The sequence below is a fragment of the Aquarana catesbeiana genome, linkage group LG06, assembly GCF_042186555.1.
Source record: "Aquarana catesbeiana isolate 2022-GZ linkage group LG06, ASM4218655v1, whole genome shotgun sequence".
Taxonomy (NCBI): domain Eukaryota; kingdom Metazoa; phylum Chordata; class Amphibia; order Anura; family Ranidae; genus Aquarana; species Aquarana catesbeiana.
In genome coordinates, this window is record NC_133329.1 from 405742839 (window position 1) to 405763969 (window position 21131).

Genomic DNA, 21131 nt, shown 5'->3' on the forward strand with positions numbered 1-21131 from the left:
CAAGGAAGAAAGGTGACTGGCAGGATCAACCAGGTGGTTCAGAGGGTACAATTACATGAAAATGATAGAGACTATGATTTATAAAAATACACATGTGAACAAACATAGAAAAAAAATACTACTTCTAGCGTTTTCTGAAAGAAATGGTCGGTGGCAGCGAAAGGGTTTCTCAGGGGATTCAATCAAATGTTAACTGGTTGGTATCTTCTTTCAAGAACACAAACCTGGTTGGAGGCCGAAGTGTCAAAGGGGCTTCCTTTCCCAGCTATGGTCCAAGCACCCTTGGAGGTGATGACAGGGAGTGCTAGGCTCAAAGAAGCACAGGCGCTGGGGTTTTCTAAAAGCTGCTCCAGGAGGGACTCAGCAGGAGCAGGAGGTGTACCAGTGGTAAGCAGCCAATTTCCACCAGTGGGCCATGTGATGGCACCAGTAGAGGAGAAGGTGGAGATAATGGGGTCTGGAACTGAAGCCTAAGGTCCTACACAATAGAGACAGCAGAATGGTTAGGAGCCAAGCCAGGGTCAGACATGGTAGATCAGATGAATTAAGTTAGTATAGTAGTCAGAAGCCAGGCAAGGGTCATGGTAGAGAGAAGCAAAACGACCTTGGGTTACAACCAGAAGTCAAGCAGAAGGGAAGTCCCAAGGCAAGTCGAGTCAATAGCAGCAAATCAGGATGAAGGCAGAAAACACAGGAACTGAAGGTCATCCATCAAACTTCTCTGACTGCTTCCTTCCTTAAAGAGGTTGTAAACCCTTCCATATACCCAGTGAAGTGACTGGCCTCATGTGATACACAGAGATTAAACAAACCCACCTACATAAGTTGTACCTGTTTATCTGCCGTCTTCTCTTCTCTATATTTGTTCAAAGTGCTAAATATATAAATCTTGTCTGCATAGATGTGCACAGCCTATTGCATTAGGATGTGCACCCGAAAGCTCAAACACCTATGTGTATGTGTGCATGTGTATATATACTGACAGTGCCAGAAGGGCAGAAGACCAGTTATAGGTGGGGGCAGTGGCCACTTGTTTGTATTTAGTGTCAGTCGTTTTTATTATTATTTATTTTTGGTGAAACATCAGGGGTCCAAACAGGGGTAATCTGCGCTACATAGGGTGTCTAGGGTGTCCCCCTGTCACCATTTTTCTCTTGGTGTCAGGAAAACTTGTCAGAAGTGAGTCATGCTGATAGCAGAGGAATGAAGCAGCAGACAGAAATGACACTTAGTGCCCTTTAATTGAGATAAACACACACTATAGAGGGATAGGCTTTGTTCATATTTCATGTCTGAGATTTACAACCACTTTAAATAGGGAGTTTGACGTCAGTACCGGGATTGGGTGCATGCACGCTCACCATGCATTTCCAGTGACCAGTGCGCCAATGCAAGATAATAGTGGGAATTGTCAGGCCTGTGAAGATGAAATCTCTTGTTTTGGGATGTAGGATATGCCAGAAATCTGATTATTGAAGGTTAGCTTCTTTTTAATTCTCCTAATAATGTTTGTGAGATTTTGGTCCAAATAGAAAACTTTCCAGTAACTCAGTCCACTCAGAAACAGATGTTTTAGGGCCCCTGCCCACCTTTATTCATCAATAGAAGTAAGTTTCCTCAAGGATCCCCCACACAGGGGTTCTCAGCATCATAGAGAGAGTCTCCCGGCTGATTGGTCTGCTTAGATCGAATACAGTATATATGATTTAATCGCCTATATACTGCCGCATACCTCCCAACTTTTTGAGTTGGAAACGATGAACACCTATTATCGAATGTACATAGGTATAGGACATGAACACCTATTAGCGAATGTATATAGGTATAGGACAAACCCCCATGCCACACCTTCTTATAGAATTATGCACCAAAAAATAGCGGGATAGCAGCGCGTGCGCGTGGCGCCGGTGGGTGCCGATGCTTGTAGCCGACGGTCGCGATCTAACATGCAAAAAAAAAAAAGTGTCATTTAAAAAAATGAAAAAAAAAAATAGGCCCTTGAAGAGCTATGGGCGGAAGTGACGTTTTGACGTCGCTTCCGCCCTGCAGTGTCACGGAGACGGGTGGGGGCCATCTTCCCCTCACTTGTCTCCATGCACAGCCACGGGAAGGTACCTATTTCCTCCGGCGCTGCCGACGGCTCCGGTAAGCGGCAGAGGGCACCAGATCACGGTGGGAGGGGGGGGGCTTCCCTCCCCCGCTGCCGATAAAAGTGATCTTGCGGCGAATACGCCACAGAGACCACTTTTATCTTATACCAGACCGCCGGCCAAATACGGGCATACCAGGGTTATGGCAGCTAGCTGCTGCCATAACAACGATATCCGTCCTCAAAGTGAGGACGTACATCGGTGTGTGGTGGTCCGGCAGTGGTTAAGGTGCCACTGACCACCAATAATTTTGAGATTCCTTTTTTTGGAAGGTTAAAAGTGCCACTGACCACCAATGGTTGTGGGAATTTTTTGAGGGGGAGGTTAAAGTGCCACAGACCACTAATGATTGCAGGATTTTTTTTTGGGGGGGGGGTTAAAATACCACTGACCACCAACGATTGTAGGATTTATTCGGGGGGGAGGTTAAAGTGCCACTGACCACCAATGATTGTGTTTTTTGGGGTTTTTTTGGGAGGGAAGTTAAAGGGGTTGTTAACCCCTGTGTTTTTTGTAAAAAGTTATGGCAGTGACCAGCCCCCCAGCCCCCCCGTTTTACTTACCTGAGCCCCGTATTTCCCTTGGCCGAGACGCTCTGTCCCTCTCTATCTATTGATTGGATAGTTTGATAGCAGTGCAGCCATTTGCTCCCGCTGCTGTCAATTAAATCCATTGACGCTGGGGGCGGGGCCAAGTCCGGCATTCGTGTCTTTGGATGCCGAATGCTGGACTCGGGAGCGCGCCATAAGGTAACCCCCTTGGGAGAGCGCTTCTCCTAGGGGGTTATCTGATAAGAGGAGGAGCCACAAGAGCCGCCGGGGGACCCCAGAAGAGGACGATCGGGGCCACTGCAAAACGAGCTGCACAGTGGAGATAAGTTTAAGTTAAATAAAAAAAAAACAAAAAACGAAGGCTTACAATCACTTTAAAGTACCACTGGCCACCATATATTGTGAGATTACTTTTTTTTTTTTTTTTTTTGAGGGGGAGGTTAAAGTGCCACAGACCATTAATGATTGTGGGGTTTTTTTTTGGGGGGGGGGGGGGGTTAAAGTGCCACTGACCACCGATGATTGTAGGATTTATTTGGGGGGAAGGTTAAAGTGAGGCAGACCACCAGTGATTGTAGGATTTATTTGGGGGGTGATTAAAGTGCCACTGACCACGATTGTAGGATTTATTTGGGGGGAGGTTAAAGTGAGGCAGACCACCAATGATTGTGGGATTTTTTTGGGGGAAGTTAAAGTGTCACTGACTACCTATGATTGTGGGATTATTGAGGTGAGGGGGAGGTTAAAGTGCCACAGACCATCATAGATTGTGGAATTTTCTGGGGGGGGGGGGGGTTAAAGTGCCACTGACTACCTATGGTTGTGGGATTTTTGAGGGGAGGGGGAGATTAAAGTGCAACAGACCACCATTGATTGTGGGATGGGGGGATTGCCACTGACCATTTAGGGTTTTAAACAAATGAAAAGTAAATGTACACATTGAAAAAAAATTAAATAGGTGTTATTAAATACTACCAAAAGGAAGAACAATCTGCCTAAGACACACACATATATATATATATATATATATATATATATATATACACACACACACACACATACACATACGGTATATAAATCTTATTTAGGATATAGTCTTGCATGACCAAGTAATTGGAAGTCATGGCACTAAAAACTGAAAATGAAGTGGTGTTACAGGTTGGTACTCAGGTGGTTGAGGTGGTATTGAGATGATAACCCAACACTACTGTGCCTGTTCTACATGGCAGGATTTTCAGGCTTATGAAGCGAACTATTTAAATCTTTGTTGTTATATTATAATACAAACAGGTGATGGAATGTATTCAGTATCCATCTCAGGGAGTTTCTTTTCTGCCTCCGAGCTCTCCAGCCTGTGGCCCTTGCCCACATTGTCCACTGGTCCATTCTGCTTGCAGCTCCTCTCTCAGGGGCTCCACTTTGGGTTTGGAGACTGTGGAGATGCATGTGTTCATGACATCCTAAAAAGTAATCAAAAATTACATTGAGTATACTGTATGAAGATCAGAAACAAAAAATGCAGTTTTTTCAATCATTCTAAAACTCTTTTTTTTTTTTAAGTCCATTGAAGGACGACATGAAGTCAATAACCTTCATTCTACATCCTACAGGAGAATTAGACAACACATAGATTGTAGGCCAGTCCAGGATAACCCATCTTACTAATGCCTTAGTTTTGTAGCAAAGCATAAACATAAACATAAACTCCAAGAAAAGAAAATCCTCTTTTCTTTCTTGCCCATTGAGGGACACAAGAAGTTCACCTTCGGGGGGCATCCAAAAGCCGTCCAATTGAGGGATGGACAACACAGCAAACAAAAAGATAAAGAAAACAAGGAAGTAATGAGTAATGTCTTCAGCTCACCACCACCAACATCTGAAGGACCTTATTACCGAAGCTGGCATCAGATGAAGAAGCTGAAGCGTCTATCTGGTAGAACTTGGAAAATGTGAGAATAGAAGACCATGTGGGAAACTGTAGCTTAATGCCGAAAAGCCCTATAAATACTCTCAGGTCTAGTAGAGTGTGCATTGATAAGAAAGGGAGAAACCTGATCCTCAACCAACTGAAGACCAGGCCTATTCTGACACTTTTTGTTTACGTTTTAACTCACATCGGTTTTTCAAACACAATTTTTTTTTTCAATTTTAAATACACTTGAATCATTTTTAAGGCACAAGAACACAACATAATGCCCAATTATTCAGTAAAATGTAAAAGATGATGTTACACTGAGTAAATGGATACCAAAGACGCCATGCGCACACCCGTGGAACGGGCGACAGACGCTGTACAATATATTATCTATAGGAAACTCCTTAAAAGCCTTTACAAGTTACCAGTTTAGAGTTACAAGTGAGATCTGGTGATAGAATTAATCGCTCTCAATCTGACGTTCGTGGCAATATCTATTTACGTACCAATGTGGGACCGATGCATGCGTTCGCCTTTGCGCATAAGTCCGGTGGGACAGGGGCTCTTTAACATTTTAATTTATTTATTTTATTATTATTTTTGTTCAATTTTTACACTGTCTCTTTATTTTTTTACTCAATTTTATTGCGATCGCAAGGAATGTAATCATTCCTTGTAATAGCAATATAGCATGACAGATCTTTTTTTTGCTGAGACATCTGGGGTCTATCTGACCCCAGATCTCTCATCTGCCCTTATAAGCATCTGATCAGACCAAGATCGGATGTTTCCCAATCCAAAAATGGATTGTTTACATGCTTCCCCAAACCAGAAGTGATTAAATACTCGTCGCTTCCGGTCTCTTCTTTTTTTTTTTTTTTTTTTGCCACATCAGGAAAGTCTTTATTTGGGAGATATTGTTTCAACTTTCAAGTCAATCTCATCCCTTAATAATTTCACATCATTGTGGCTTACTCTTTTTTTCATCGACCATTTATTAAGTAATAATGATTACAATAAACAAAACAAATATCCCCATACAAAGATTTTATACCCCAAGAACCTACCCCCCCCCCCTCTCAAGTAATCCCAGTTGCCCGCCCATCCCCCCCAACCCTACCCCCCGGCTCTTCCCCCAATGGTCATGGCCTGTACCTGTCCCTATCCCTCTCCTTACCATTTACCCTATTTGGGTGTGTAACGTCTGACTCGAGTTAATGTTTAAACTTCTATTCGGTGAGTTATCCAGCTCAATTTCCCACATCTCAACCGATTTAGGGGAGGACTTATAATTTACCCAATCACTCCACGTCTCTTCATACTCTTCCATCTCTAACCCCTCTCTGTATCTCAGATACTCCAGGCAGTGAATTTCCTCTATTTTATTGAACCACTCCCGCATTGTAGGTCTTCTTCTGTCTAACCAGTGTCTAGGAATAAGACTCTTGGCCGCATTAAGGAGATGCGGTAACAGTGATTTCAAGTACCTCTTTGTGGGCATATTACTCCCGTGATGTAAGCACACCCAGGGGTCATCCGGGATCCTCATACTAGTGATCTCAAAAATAATACTCCTTATCCCCCCCCAGAATTTTTTCATTTCCGGGCACTGCCACCATATATGCGCCATTGTCCCTATGTCCTTACAACCCCTCCAACATAGTTGCGATGTTTCTTTCCGTATTTTATGTGCCCTGCTTCTGGTCTCTTAGCTCATAGAAATGAATGGGGATGTTCCAGTCCCTGATCAGTTCTATGATCATCCGGTGGAACCGCTGGCTTCAGTGCCAGGCTCCCCGATTGGGGATCCTGGAGAGGCACCGGGGGGGGCGGAGGGAGGGGCTTCCCCCCCTTTCTGCCTCCTGCTGGTACCTCTCCAGTCTAATTAGCTACTAGGTTGGCTTTTACGTTGTAGAGCATCGCTGGCTCTTAAAAAAAAGATACCAGAGTCATGTCTACAGCTGCAGCCATTTCCAAAGTATAACCACTCAAACTGCCGCAATGTACCCGCATGTCAGCTGGCAGCAAGTGGTTAACGCCATAAACCTGAATATACACTATATTGCCAAAAGTATTGGGACGCATGCCTTCACGCACATGTACTTTAATGGCATCCCAGTCTTAGTCCGTAGGGTTCAATATTGAGTTGGTCCACCCTTTACAGCTAAAACAGCTTCAACTCTTCTAGGAAGGCCGTCCACAAGGTTTAGGAGTGTGTCTATGGGAATGTTTGACCATTCTTCCAGAAGCGTATTTGTGAGGTCAGACACTGATGTTGGACGAGAAGGCCTGGCTCGCAGTCTCCGCTCTAATTCATCCCAAAGGTTGAGGTCAGGTATTGGGTTGAGGTCAGGACTCTGTGAAGGTCAGTCAAGTTCCTCCACCCCAAACTCGCTCATCCATGTCTTTATGGACCTTGCTTTGTGGTCGATCATTCCCAAGGCAGACAGAACGGTGGTCTGCCTACGTAAACAAGGCAGATCGATGTTCTGTCAGAGGGGAAGATGGAGATCCTGTGTTTCTGCTAAGCAGGAACACGGATCTCTGTCTTTCCTCAGTCAAAGCACTCCCCCCCCCCCCACAGTGAGCAAGCACTCACAGGGAACATATTTAACCATTTAATTGCCACTGATGTTAACCTCTTCCCATTAGTACAGTGACTAATTTTTTAGCACCGATCAATGTATGGGTGTCACTGGTCCCCAAAAAGTGTCACTTGGTGTCAGATTTGTCCGCTGCAATGTGTCGCAGTCCCGCTAAAAATCGCCGCCATTACTAGTTAAAAAAGAATGTAAATTCCATAAATATATCCCATAGTTTGTAGATGCTATAACTTTTGCGCAAAACAATCAATATACGCTTATTGAGATTTTTTTTTTATCAAAAATATGTAGCAGAATCCATATTGGTCTAAATTGATGAAGAAATTTGATTTTTTACATTTTTTTATTGGATGTTTTATAGCAGAAAGTAAAAAATAGTTTTTTTTTCAAAATTGTCGAATTTTTTTGTTTATAGCTCAAAAAATAAAAACCGCAGAGGTGATCAAATGGCCTGGTCATTAAGGGGGGCGGGGAACCTTCCGGAGCTAAAATGGTTAAAGGCTAGTAAAAAGAAACAGACTTTTTTCAGCAGTGCTAAAGACTTCCTGGGATGCCAACAAAATAATAAAGAATGCTGAGTAGAGGTTGACCAGACTGGCCACATTCCGCCCTCGGAGACAGACGCTGTTGGTGCAGCAGAACCTGCTCCTCTCTACAGGTTGCACAGAACTGTGAGTGTTTCCCAGCTTGGTGCCTTCCCGCGGGGTTGTTTGTAGATTTGCCCCATTTCTTCAATACCAGTCTTGTTATTTGCAACTGGACTCAACTGGGGTTGATTTACTAAAACTGAAGAGTGCAAAATCTGGTGCAGCTCTGCAAAGGAACCAATCAGCTTCCAGGTTTCTCAAACAGGCTGAATTAAGAAGCTAATTAGCTACCATACAGAGCTGCAGTAGATTTTGCACTCTCCAGTTTTAGTAAATCAGCCCTAGTGTGTTCATGCAGCCGCACCGCACTGCACCTACCCACAAACCTCATAGCTGTATATAGTATCTAACAAAAGTTAGTACACCCCTCACATTTTTGCAAATATTTATTCTATCTTTTCATGTGACAACACTGAAGAAATGACACTTTGCTACAATGTAAAGTAGTGAGTGTACAGCTTGTATAACAGTGTAAATTTGCTGTCCCTTCAAAATAACTCAACACACAGCCATTAATGTCTAAACCATTGGCAACAAAAGTGAGTACACCCCTAAGTGAAAATGTCCAAATTGGGCCCAAAGTGTCAATATTTTGTGTGGCCACCATTATTTTCCAGCACTGTCTTAACCCTCTTGGGCATGGAGTTCACCAGAGCTTCACAGGTTGTCACTGGAGTCCTCTTCCACTCCTCCACTCCTCCATCACCACATCATGGAGCTGGTGGATGTTAGAGACCTTGCGATTCCACCACCTTCCATTTGAGGATGCCCCACAGAGGATCAATAGGGTTTAGGTCTGGAGACATGCTTGGCCAGTCTATCACCTTTACCCTCAGCTTCTTTAGCAAGGCAGTGGTGGTCTTGGAGGTGTGTTTGGGGTCGTTATCATGTTGGAATACTGCCCTGCGGCCCAGTCTCTGAAGGGAGGGGATCATGCTCTGCTTCAGTATGTCACAGTACATGTTGGTATTCATGGTTCCCTCAATGAACTGTAGCCCCCCAGTGCCAGCAGCACTCATGCAGCCCCAGACCATGACACTCCCACCACCATGCTTGACTGTAGACAAGACACACTTGTCTTTGTACTCCTCACCTGGTTGCCGCCACACACACTTGACACCATCTGAACCAAATAAGTTTATCTTGGTCTCATCAGACCACAGGACATGGTTCCAGTAATCCATGTCCTTAGTCTGCTTGTCTTCAGCAAACTGTTTGCGGGCTTTCTTGTGCATCATCTTTAGAAGAGGCTTCCTTCTGGGATGACAGCCATGCAGATTAGTTTTATGCAGTGTGCGGCGTATGGTCTGAGCACTGACAGGCTGACCCCCCCACCCCTTCAACCTCTGCAGCAATGCTGGCAGCATTCATACGTCTATTTCTCAAAGACAACCTCTGTATATGACGCTGAGCACGTGACCTCAACTTCTTTGGTGGACCATGGCGAGGCCTGTTCTGAGTGGAACCTGTCCTGTTAAACCGCTGTATGGTCTTGGCCACCGTGCTGCAGCTCAGTTTTCAGGGTCTTGGCAATTCTTATAGCCTAGGCCATCTTTATGTAGAGCAACAATTCTTTTTTTCAGATCCTCAGAGAGTTCTCTACCATGAGGTGCCATGTTGAACTCTCAGTGACCAGTATGAGAGAGAGAGAGTGAGAACACCAAATTTAACACACCTGCTCCCCATTCACACCTGAGACCTTGTAACACTAACGAGTCACATGACACCGGGGAGGGAAAAATGGCTAATTGGGCTCAATTTGGACATTTTCCCTTAGGGGTGTACTCACTTTTGTTGCCAGTGGTTAAGACATTAATGGCTGTGTGTTGAGTTATTTTGAGGGGACAGCAAATTTACACTGTTATACAAGCTGTACACTCACTACTTTACATTGTAGCAAAGTGTCATTTCTTCAGTGTTGTCACATGAAAAGATAGAAGAAAATATTTACAAAAAATGTGAGGGGTGTACTTACTTTTGTGAGATACTGTATCTGCAGTGTGAGATCTAAGGCACTGTAGTCTACGATTTATAGTGTCAGGAGATTTGGAGTGAGATGTGGTGAAGTCATTACTGTGTTGATCTCTGTCCTTGTTGGAGGCTCTGACTAGACATGTGCCATTCATTTCATTCAGAACTAAAATTCGGACACATATTTTTGTTATTTGGAAATTCGGGTGTATCTGAAGTTCGGAATTACAATAGTAACAAATTTAAACAAATCCAAAATAAGGAAACAACATTTCGGACAAAACTCGAATTGGAATAGTTTTCAAATCTAATTCGAATTTTCAAAGAGAATAAAATAGAATAGGAAATAAAGGAATAGAATAGAAAATATGATAGAATAAAATAGAAAGAATATAACCATATTCTGAAATTCGATTTTCAAATAGAATAAATGGGAATTCAAATACAATAGAAAGGAATAGAAACAAAAGAATATAAAAGAATAGAATATAATAGAATAGAATAGATAAATTCAAAATTTGAATAGAAGAGAAAAAAAATTATCAGACAATAGAAGGATATAATAAAAAAACAATAGAATAGAATAGAATAGAATAGAATAGAAAGAATAAATATAACAAGTTCCCAAATTTCTAATAGAACAAATTTGAATAAAATAGAAAAGAACAGAATAGAAAAAACAAATAGAATGAATATAACCATCTTCTGAAATTCGACTAGAATAAATTTGAATTCAAATAGAAATGAATAGAAAAGAAAATAATAAAATAGAAAATAAAATAATAAAATAGAATAGAAAATAATAGAATAGAAAAAAACAATAGAAATAGAATAGACTAGAGTACATATAACAAATCCTCCGTAATTTGAACAGAATACATTTGAATAGAATACTATATAATAGAAAATAAAATAATAGGATAGAATAAAAAAAAACAATAGAATAGAAAGAAAACATAACCATTTCCCAAATTTCTAATATAATGAATTTGAATAAAATAGAAAAGAATGGAATAGAATAAATATATTCATCTGACGAAATTCGAATAGAATAAATAAAATAGAACAGAAAATAATAGAATAGAATACATAATAGTAATTAATAAATTATACTGTTATATGCTTTATATTCTAATTTATTATTTACTATTATGTATTCTATTCTATTATTTTTAGTTCGATTCTATTTTATTTTCTACTCTATTTTATTCTATTCAAATTTAATCAGGTCGAATTTCGGGAAAATAATTACCGGTATATGGTTATATGCTTTATATTCTAACTATTTTCCCGAAATTCGACTTGATTAAATTTTAATAGAATAGACTAGAGTAGAAAATAGAATAAAATAGAACTGAAAATAATAGAATAGGATATAATAGAATAAACAATAGAAATGAGTAGAATAAAAAGACTATAACAATATAACCATTTTCCGAAATTCGTATTTCAAATAGGATAAATTCAAAATTGAATACAAAAAAATATAATAATAAACAAAATAAATAAATTAAATAGAAAAAAAAAAAAACAATAAAATAGAATGGAATAGAAAGAATATAATCATCTTCCAAAATTTGAATTTAGAATAGAATACATTGAATAAATTGATTTTGAATGGAATGCGATTCGAATGGAATTCGGCAGATTTGAAATCGATTCGAATTTGAATAAACAAAATTAAGTCCGAAAACTAAACGAATTTAAGGAATTTTTTTTTCGTTCTGCACATTTCTAGCTCTGACATGAATAGGCAAAAAGCCCCGCCTCTACCAAAATGGCCGCCTCCGCATAGAGCAGGACAAATCATGGAAAGGCAGCAATGGGGAAAGATCGGCTGCAGGCAGACCACAAGGCAGTGGTGACTGGTCCCCTTTTTTTCGGCAAAGCCACCGGAGGTCAGCTCCTCCAAGAGTGGTGAGCAGATAACACATTTTAGAACTATCCCATCATCAATATCTATTATTCACAAACAATCCAAGCTGAAGAGATATACATACTGATTGCAGGCTGTTGTGGAGTCTCTATAATGGCTGTATGGATTATTTTCAGGCAAACATTTCATACAAATCCAGCAGAAGTACTGTCCACACTTACTACAGGCCATTTTGTTGCACCCAGATTCTTTCTGTAAGAGAAAAAAAAAATTACAATTTGTCATCTTGAAATAACACATGAAATGACCTACATAATGTCTGTACAGTTTAGGACGTATTTGTAAAAAAAAAAAAAAAAAAAAAAAAAATTGTGGGCAAAATCAAATGCTCTTAGGCTATTTTTTCTCCAAGTCAAACTTAATTATTCATACAATATAGAGTGAATCTGGGCAATACTGTATTATGGCCAGTAGATGGAGCTGATGATCATGGGAAATAGGCTCTGAAGAAACAGCACCAGCGGCCGTTCCTTCAGAGGGCATGCGCCGATGACGTAATCAGTGGCGTATATAGTAAAAACCACCTAAACAATAGGTCTCTGAAGGAGTTCCTCAACTGGAGGATGGCTACGTGTGGGCCCAATTTATGATGAAGTACCTACATCATATATATATCAGGAAGGTAAGATACGCACTTTTGATCAACTACGGGACCAGTTTGGGATACCCAGGACCTGGCGCTTCAGATATGCTCAAATGCATCATGCAGCAGTAGCGCAGTTTGGGGGGCGGAGAGGTCTGGGTTCAAAATACCTCTTTGGGTAACTACTTTGTTGGACCCTAATCCAGCCAAGAGAATTTCCAGGTATTATCTGGCGTTGGGGCCTCGAGATCCTGGGTTGATAGGTCGGGCAAGGTCTAGATCAGGGTTTCTCAACCTTTGCAACACAGAGGAACCCTTGAAATAACTTTTCAATCTCAAGGAACCTCTGCTAAAAATGACTATACCTACAACTCATTATACATCAGTGTGATGGTCAGTGCGAGGAATGCTCCTTACACTTGTGGTCATTGGGAAGAATTACCCCCTTACAGATAGCTAAAAATATCAATGGTGTCAGTGGGAACTTAACTGAGAGGCAGAAATTGCTCATTGCTCAAGGAAACCCCTAGCAACCTCTGGAGGAACCCAAGGGTTCCATGGAACCCTGGTTGAGAAACCCTGGTCTAAATGGATGGAGTTGTTGGAAGAGTTGTGGCAAGAGGTCCTTGATACTTATCTTACCACGGTCATATCCTCGACAGATAGGATGATTCAGCTTAGGTACCTCCATAAGATGTATTATACACCGGTTACAATATTCTGTATGCGTAGGATTTTGCAATTTGTCACGATAAGGCCTGGGGGCTGAAGGGACTTTTCTTCACATGGTGTGGGAGCATACCAAGATAAGGCCTCTGTGGTCTATGGTGACTGAATTTATAGCTGACAAATTTGACCTTCCTTTGACCCCCGCGATGCTTATTGGGGATTTTTGAACAGGATGAGTTGGATGTGTATACCAAATTATTCCTTAGAATTCTCTATTTTGGGGTACGGAAGCTCATAGCAAGGAGGTGGATATATACAGAAAAACAGACGTTGGGGATGTGGGTGAAAGTAGTAAGTGATGACATTCTTCTCTATCGTATGACGTATGGGGCGCGGGGTTCCCTCAAAAAGTTTAGAAAGTTATGGTTTCGGTGGGTGGACTCGAAAGATACGTTGGAGGGGGAGGTGGATCAATGAACAGTAAAGGGGAGGAGGAGCTGCTGCATGATAAATGTGTTTTGATAAGCCCTGACTGAAGTTAAGGGATAAAAGTACTGCACACTGCTGAAAAAGGATTGAAGGAGTAGCAACTCTCTCAAAAAAAGAAAGGACTTTGTGGGCACAACATGAGACAAAAATAATTATATATAAAAATATGTCTTTAGTGCAAATTTTAAAACAATACACAAAGATATGATGAACAACAACACCCTCTACTGGACAAGGTCAACAGATACCCAAATAACCAGACATGGATTCATGGATCCCTTCAAAGAGTCGAAAGACAGTCCATTATGTGTAGAAAGAAACCGTGTACATATCAAAGAATTGGGTCCATGAAATCCTCCATGCTTGTTTGTTAACACATTTCACATCTAATTGCTTCCTCAGGACAAAATGGGTAGGTGCTGATTGGCCATGAGCATCAGGTACTGGGTGACACCACACAAGACAGATAGACGGGGGTTCTTCCAAGTGCTAGGATCCAAAAGTTACTGGCAATCAAACCCCCTATGGAACTGCTATATTCTTTGTCCCCGGCCACCTCGAAGGGCGGTCCAGATGTCCCATTTGTTTGGATCTTTTGGAAGAATTTGGCTGTCCATCTGTTTGTCTTGTGTGGTGCTCACCAGTGCTGCCAATCTGTGCCCATCGCTGCCTCCTCATCAGTGCCACCTATCAGTGCCCATAAGAGCCAATAACCGGCTTCTCTAAAAGAGACATCCACACTGGTAATCAGGGCACTGATGATCAGTGTCCTGATCATCAGTGCAATCTCAACAGTGCTGCCAATCTGTGCCCACCAGTGCTGCCAATCTGTGCCCACCAGTGCTGCCAATCTGTGCCTCCTATCAGTGTGCATCAGTGCCTCCTCATCAGTGCCCATCAGCGCAGCCTATCAGTGCCCATCAGTGAAAGAGAAAAATTACCTGTTTGCAAAATGTTATAACAAACTATGAAAAAGGGTTTTTTTTTTCAAAATTTTAATTTTTTTTTCTCATTTATGTAGCAAAAAAATTAAAAACCCCAGTGTTGATTAAATACCGCCAAAAGAAAGCTCTATTTGTGTAAAAAAACGTTATTTTGGGTACAGTGTGGTATACCTGACCAATTGTCATTCAAAGTGTGACAGCGCTGAAAGCTGAAAATTGGCCTGGGCAGGAAGGGGGTAAAAGTGCCCAGCAGACGAGTGGTTAAGGGGGTGTGTCCTATGCCTACATGTTTTTTCCTAATAGGTATCCCTCATTCCCATCTCAAAAAGTTGGGAGGCATGAATATACTGCCCAATCACAGCCCAGAGCCCTGTGTTGACAAACAACACAGGGCTCTCAAGAGAGGGAATGATCGTTTTGTTTCTTTTCTCTGAAAAGCAGGGATAAGAAACAAATATATCTGTAGTAAAAAAAAACAGCACACATTACACATTCTTAGGCACACAATTAACCCCTTGATTGCCCGTAAATGTCAACCACTTCCCAGCCATTAGTACAGTGACAGTGTATATTATCAGCACTGACCACTGTATGAGTGTCACTGGTAATGTCAGTGGGAGTTAGACAGTTCCCACAAAGTGTCAATTAGTGTCAGATTGACCTCCGCACTATAACTATCCTATTAAATGTCGCTGATCACCGCCATTACAAGCAAAATTTCTGTATATATCCCATGATTTGAAGATGCTCTCTTTCAAGCAAACCAATCAATATACGCTTAATGGGATTTTTTTTTTACCAAAGACATGTCGCAGAACACATTTTGGCCAAAATTTATGAAGAAATTAGTTTTTTTTTTTTATTGGATATGTTTTATAGCAGAAAGCAAAAAAAATATTGGGTCTTTTTCGGTATTTTTTTGTTTTTAATATACATAAAAAAAATCCTAGTGGTAATCAAATAGCACCAAAAGAAAGCTCTATTTGTGGGAAAAAAAGGACATCAGTTTTATTTGGGTGCGGAGTTGCACGACCGCGCAATTTCCAGTTAACCTCTTCAGCCCCAGAAGATTTTACCCCCTTCCTGACCAGAACACTTTTTGCGATGCGGCACTGAGTCGCTTTAACTGACAATTGCGCGGTCGTGCGACGTTGCACCCAAACAAAATTGACGTCCTTTTTTTCGCACAAATAGAGCTTTATTTTGGTGGTATTTGATCACCTCTGCGGTTTTTATTTTTTGCGCTATAAACAAAACAAAAAAATAGAGCGACAATTTTGCAAAAAACGCATTCTTTTTTACTTTTTGCTATAATAAATATCCCCCAAAAATATATAAAAAAACATATTTTTGGTAAAAAAAAAATTGCAATAAGTGTATATTGATTGGTTTGTGCAAAAGTTATCGCGTCTACAAAATAGGGGATAGTTTTGGCATTTTTATTATTAATTTTTTTAAACTAGTAATGGCGGCGATCTGCCACTTTTATCGGGACTGCAACATTATGGTGGACGCGTTGGACAATTTTGACACATTTTTGGGACCATTGTCATTTATACAGCGATCAATGCTATAAGAATGCACTGATTACTGTAAAAGTGTCACTGGCAGTGAAGGGGTTAAACACTGGGGGGGGGGGGGGGCGATCAAGGGGTTAATTGTGTTCCCTCAATGTGTGTTCTAACTGAAGGGAGGAGGGGACTGTGTAGGGGAGATGACAGATTGCTGTTCATACTCTGTATGAACAGACGATCTGTCTCTTCTCCCCTCAGAGAACCTGGAAACTGTGTGTTTACACGCATAGATCCCGGTTCTCTGTGTGCCCCGAGCGATCGCAGGAGCCCGGCGGTGATCGCGACCGCCGGGCACTCGCATTGGCCCCGTGGGCGAGCAGGGGGTGCGCGCGCGCGCCCCTAGTGGCCACAGGGCAAAGCGAAGTTACATAACGTCATTTCGCCCAGCCGTGCCATTCTGCTGCAGTACAACTGAGGCGGCTGGTCGGCAAATGGTTAAAGTAGCGCAGTGTCGATTAGCAAAAAATTCCAATGGTCATGAAGGGGGTAACCGTAAAACCTTCCCGGAGCTGAGGTGGTAATATTAATTAATTCCTAATTACTTAAAATTGCGCTACTGTTTTTTGAACCCGTGTATCTTGTAGTTATCCGTGTACATGTGTGCGGCCATATTTGCTCATTGAATATTCAGTCCCTGGTTTGCAGTGTTACATAATAGTCGTGCTTTTCTGCTCCTTCTCACCATCAGTTGACTTGTCTAAGGCCGGGTTCACACATATGCGAATTGGATGAGGGTTTTCCCCGCATTCAATTCGCATGACACGCAAGTGCGATCGGCTCCAAATGGAGCCGGTTCTCACATATCCGTGGCCGGCCGCGGTCCGGTTTGAAATAGGGTCCTGTGCGTGTTTGGGTCCGGTTCAGGTGGGAATTCGGGCAGAAATGTGGACCTGAATCGCACCTGAACCGGTGAACAGAAACGCACCGAACCCCAGACACGAACCCGCGGCCGCACATATGTGAACCCGGCCTAAAAGCTGGATAGAGGATAGATGCCAAAAAAAGCACACGGTGGCCGTACACCTGCTCCCGGCACTGGCCAGCCCGGTATTTCTTGGTCAAACTAAGGCTGCTTGCCTGAATGTTGGTGTCACAGCGAGGACATTTCTTGCAGTTCTCCGTTATCCAAGTCTTGCTCTCCCATTCTCGCAATTTTCTCAGGCGGCCTATCTTCCCGCGATTCCTCTTTGGACCCGGCTCATCTATACAGTAAATTGCATATACAATAAATGACAAAATGCAAATTAAGGTCTCAAGTCCATCAGAAAAATGTCCTTGTACAAATAACAGGCATACAAAATTATGTAAATAGTGAAAAATTGGGCGCAAAACCATATACACATATAAATCTCAACTAAACCCACATAGGTGTACCATGAAATATATTAAACCAGTCCAATATAGAAAATTTTATTTTAAATAAAATTATGTATAAAAAAAAAATGTACAATGCCTTGAAAAAGTATTCATATCCCTTGAAATATTCCACATTTTGTTATGTTACAACCAAAAACATAATTGTATTTCACTGGGACTGTATTTGATAGACCAACACAAAGTGGCAGATAATTGTGAAGTGGAAGGGAAATGATAAATGGTTTTCAACATTTTTTACAAATAAATATGTGAAAAGTGTGGAGTACATTTGTATTCAGCCCCCTTTACTCTCCCAACTAAAATCTAGTTGAACCAATTGCCTTCAGAAGTCACCTAATTAGTAAATAGAGTCCACCTGTGTGTAATTTAATCTCAGTATAAATACAGCTGTTCTGTGAAGCCCTCAGAGGTTTGTTAGAGAAGCTTAGTGAACAAACAGCACCATGAAGGCCAAGGAACACACCAGACAGGTCAGGGATAAAGTTGTGGAGAAGTATAAAGCAGGGTTAGGTTATAAAAAAAATACCCCAAGCTTTGAACATCTCACGGAGCTCTGTTCAATCCATCATCCGAAAATGGAAAGAGTATGGCACAACTGCAAACCTACCAAGACATGGCCGTCCACCTAAACTGACCGGCCGGGCAAGGAGAGCATTCATCAGAGAAGAGCCAAGAGGTCCATGGTAACTCTGGAGGAGCTGCAGAGATCCACAGCTCAGGGGGGAGAATCTGTCCACAGGACAACTATTAGTCGTGTTCTCCACAAATCTGCCCTTTATGGAAGAGTGACAAGAAGAAAGACATTGGTGAAAGAAAGTCATAAGAAGTCCTGTTTGCAGTTTGTGAGAAGCCATGTGGAGGACACAGCAAACATGTAGAAGAAGGTGCTCTGGTCAGATGGGACCAAAATTGAACTTTTTGGCCTAAAAGCAAAACACTATGTGTGGTGGAAAAATAACACTGCACATCACCCTGAACACACCATTGAAGGGTTAATGATGTTTCTACAGTGTATGTTCTCCTCATATATCTATTATCTGAGTATGACTTTGGAATGTGTTTACTGACTAGAAATATTCAGGCGAATAGATTAGCTTGGCTGAGAACATTTTGACATGTACTCTGAACACTACAGAGATAACCCATATATATACACTTTCGTGTGGGGGAGGATACTATGCCTTTTCTCGTAGACATGGGAGCGACTCAGAAGACTCTCTCCATGGATATGTATAATGGACCAAGGGAAAATGCTGAGCCTTCAATGGGAATAAATGGGATAGTGACCAAAACTTACAAAACACTGCCCCTAGCTGTATATAATGCAACTACAGGAGATCTCATGTTTCACCACTGTTTCAAGTAGATACCTGGATGTCCTGTTAATTTCTTAGGAAGAGAACTTATTGGTAAATTACAACTGTTTTTTATCTCGTGAAACGGGTGGTTTATACATACATTCCCCTTTTTGTTTTTTAAGTACTGATTTGTCAGTTCAGATTGACCCCAATGTGTGGGCACGGAGTAAATTTGATGTAGGACACATTGATTGTACTCCATACAAAGCCAGACTTAAGCCAGGGGCAAGTCCAGTTTTTCACAAACTGTACCCCCTGTCTCAGGAAAAGATAGATGGACTCGGACCACTCATACATTCTTTTATGGAACAGAGAATAATTAAAAGATCAGTCTCACCTTACAACACACCAATCAATTTAAGTGTCCAAGGCAGATGGTACCTAGAGGTTTGTGCAAGATTTAAGAGAAATAAATAATCTTGTAATACCAATAGCTCCTATTGTCCCAGAGGAATCGTCACCGATAGCATCCATTGCTCATGATTCTAAGATCTTTTCAGTCATAGATGTAAGTCATGCCTTTTTTTCTGTCCCTTTGGACAAAGAGACACAACTACTTATGGCTTTCTGTTTTGAAAAAGTACAGTATACCTGGGCCCGTTTGCCTCAAGGCTATGTCGACTCACCTGCAGTCTACTCAATAGCGCTCCATGAGACTCTAGGCTCATGGTCGGCTGAAAATGGCTCCGTCCTTTTTCAGTATGTTGACGACTTACTGTTGTGCAGTCCCTCCCTGATGGCTTCTCAGTTGGGCACTGTTAGTTTGTTGAAATATCTGTGTAAAGAGGCTCACAGGTTGATTATTTGGGGTTCACACTTACCCCCCGGGGAATGCAAAATAAGCTCTGAAAGGGTCACAGCTGTCGTGGGAATTCAGGTGCTCCCAGGGCCCTGGTGGAAGTTATCCAGCTGTCCTGTTCAAGTCCCTATCAACCATCCCCACCGTGAAACATGGTGGCAGCATCATGTGGTGGGGATGCTTTTCTTCAGCAGGGACAGGGAAGCTGGTCAGAGCTGATAGGAAGATGGATGGAGCCAAATACAGGGCAATCTTAGAAGAAAACCTGTTAGAATTTGCAAAAGACTTGAGACTGGGGTGGAGGTTCACCTTCCAGCAGGACAACGACCCTAAACATACAGCCAGAGCTACAATGGAATGGTTTAGATCAAAGCATATTCATGTGTTGGAATGGCCCAGTCAAAGTCCAGATCTAAACCCAATTAAGAATCTGTGGCAAGACTTGAAAATTGCTGTTCACAGACGTTCTCCATCCAATCTGACAGAGCTTGAGATATTTTGCAAAGAAGAATGGGCAAAAATGTCCCTCTCTAGATGTGCAGAGCTGGTAGAGACATCCCCAAAAAGACTTGCAGCTGTAATTGCAGTGAAAGGGGGTTCTACAAAGTATTGACTCAGTTGGGCTGAATACAAATGCCCCCCACACTTTTCACATATTTATTTGTAAAAAATTGTGAAAACCATTTATCATTTTCCTTCCACTCCATAATTATGTGCCACTTTGTGTTGGACTATCACATAAAATCCCAATAAAATACATTTATGTTTTTGGTTATAACATGACAAAATGTGTAAAATTTCAAAGGGTATGAATACTTTTTCAAGGTACTGTGTGCATAAAAAAATGCTGATTTTTTTTCAAAATGTTTTAGAATAGGCCTGGTCTTCAAGTGGTTGCTAGAACCCCATAATCTGCTGTCACAAAATACCAAGTAATCTTGTGTATCACATGCTTTCAAGAAATTAAGTTACCTGAATCAGTAGGTTCTCCAGATGTAGGATCCATGGATTCTGCTAAAAAGAGGTCAATGAGGTGAGTTAAAATCATAGGCTATATGTAGATTAACTCAACTGAATTTACAAGAGCATAGAATGGATTTGGGAAAGGGAAGGGAGGACACTGACAAACAATAAACCGTAGGCCAGACCATGACAACCCATCCTACAACCAGCATGCTTCAGTTTTGTAAGTGTTGACTGTTTTTTTTTTAATATAAACTAATAACTGAATTTGGACTATTTTATCCTTGGTGCATTTTGTAACAAAGTAGCACATGAAGAGATTATAGCACATGAAGAGAAATAGCACAAAATAGCACATGAAGAGATTTCCAATCATTTCCGTTTCCAGGACTTGACATAGAAGAAAATCAACCCAACAGCAACAAACCTGATAGGCTTATTATTTGCACCTCAATATGATAAGGAGAAATGGGCCAGAAATGTTAACGTCTGAGCACAGTAAGAGAACTGAGGCATGGTAAACTCAGCTATAAGGATGAATAAGTAGAGGTAGAGACACAAAGTAGGACCACAGCCTCACTTAAATCCAGCACCACCAACAC

General features: G+C 41.5%; 2 protein-coding genes across 6 annotated transcripts in view; one reads left to right on the forward strand and one right to left on the reverse strand.

Annotated features, from left to right (window-relative positions):
- Positions 1-21131, forward strand: part of LOC141147250 (uncharacterized) — a 218295-nt gene that overhangs the window by 175345 nt on the left and 21819 nt on the right. The window lies entirely within an intron of this gene.
- LOC141147247 (E3 ubiquitin-protein ligase RNF14-like) overlaps positions 1567-21131 on the reverse strand; it is a 50303-nt gene continuing 30738 nt past the window's right edge. For all 4 annotated transcript variants that reach the window (XM_073634439.1, XM_073634440.1, XM_073634443.1 and 1 more), the window contains exons 6-9: positions 20539-20580; positions 17110-17234; positions 11838-11965; positions 1567-4161 (exon numbers count right to left, since the gene is read on the reverse strand). In XM_073634439.1, the coding sequence (XP_073490540.1) occupies positions 4152-4161; positions 11838-11965; positions 17110-17234; positions 20539-20580 (305 nt within the window). In that variant the 3' untranslated portion in view covers positions 1567-4151. The remainder of the gene's footprint in view (positions 4162-11837; positions 11966-17109; positions 17235-20538; positions 20581-21131) is intronic.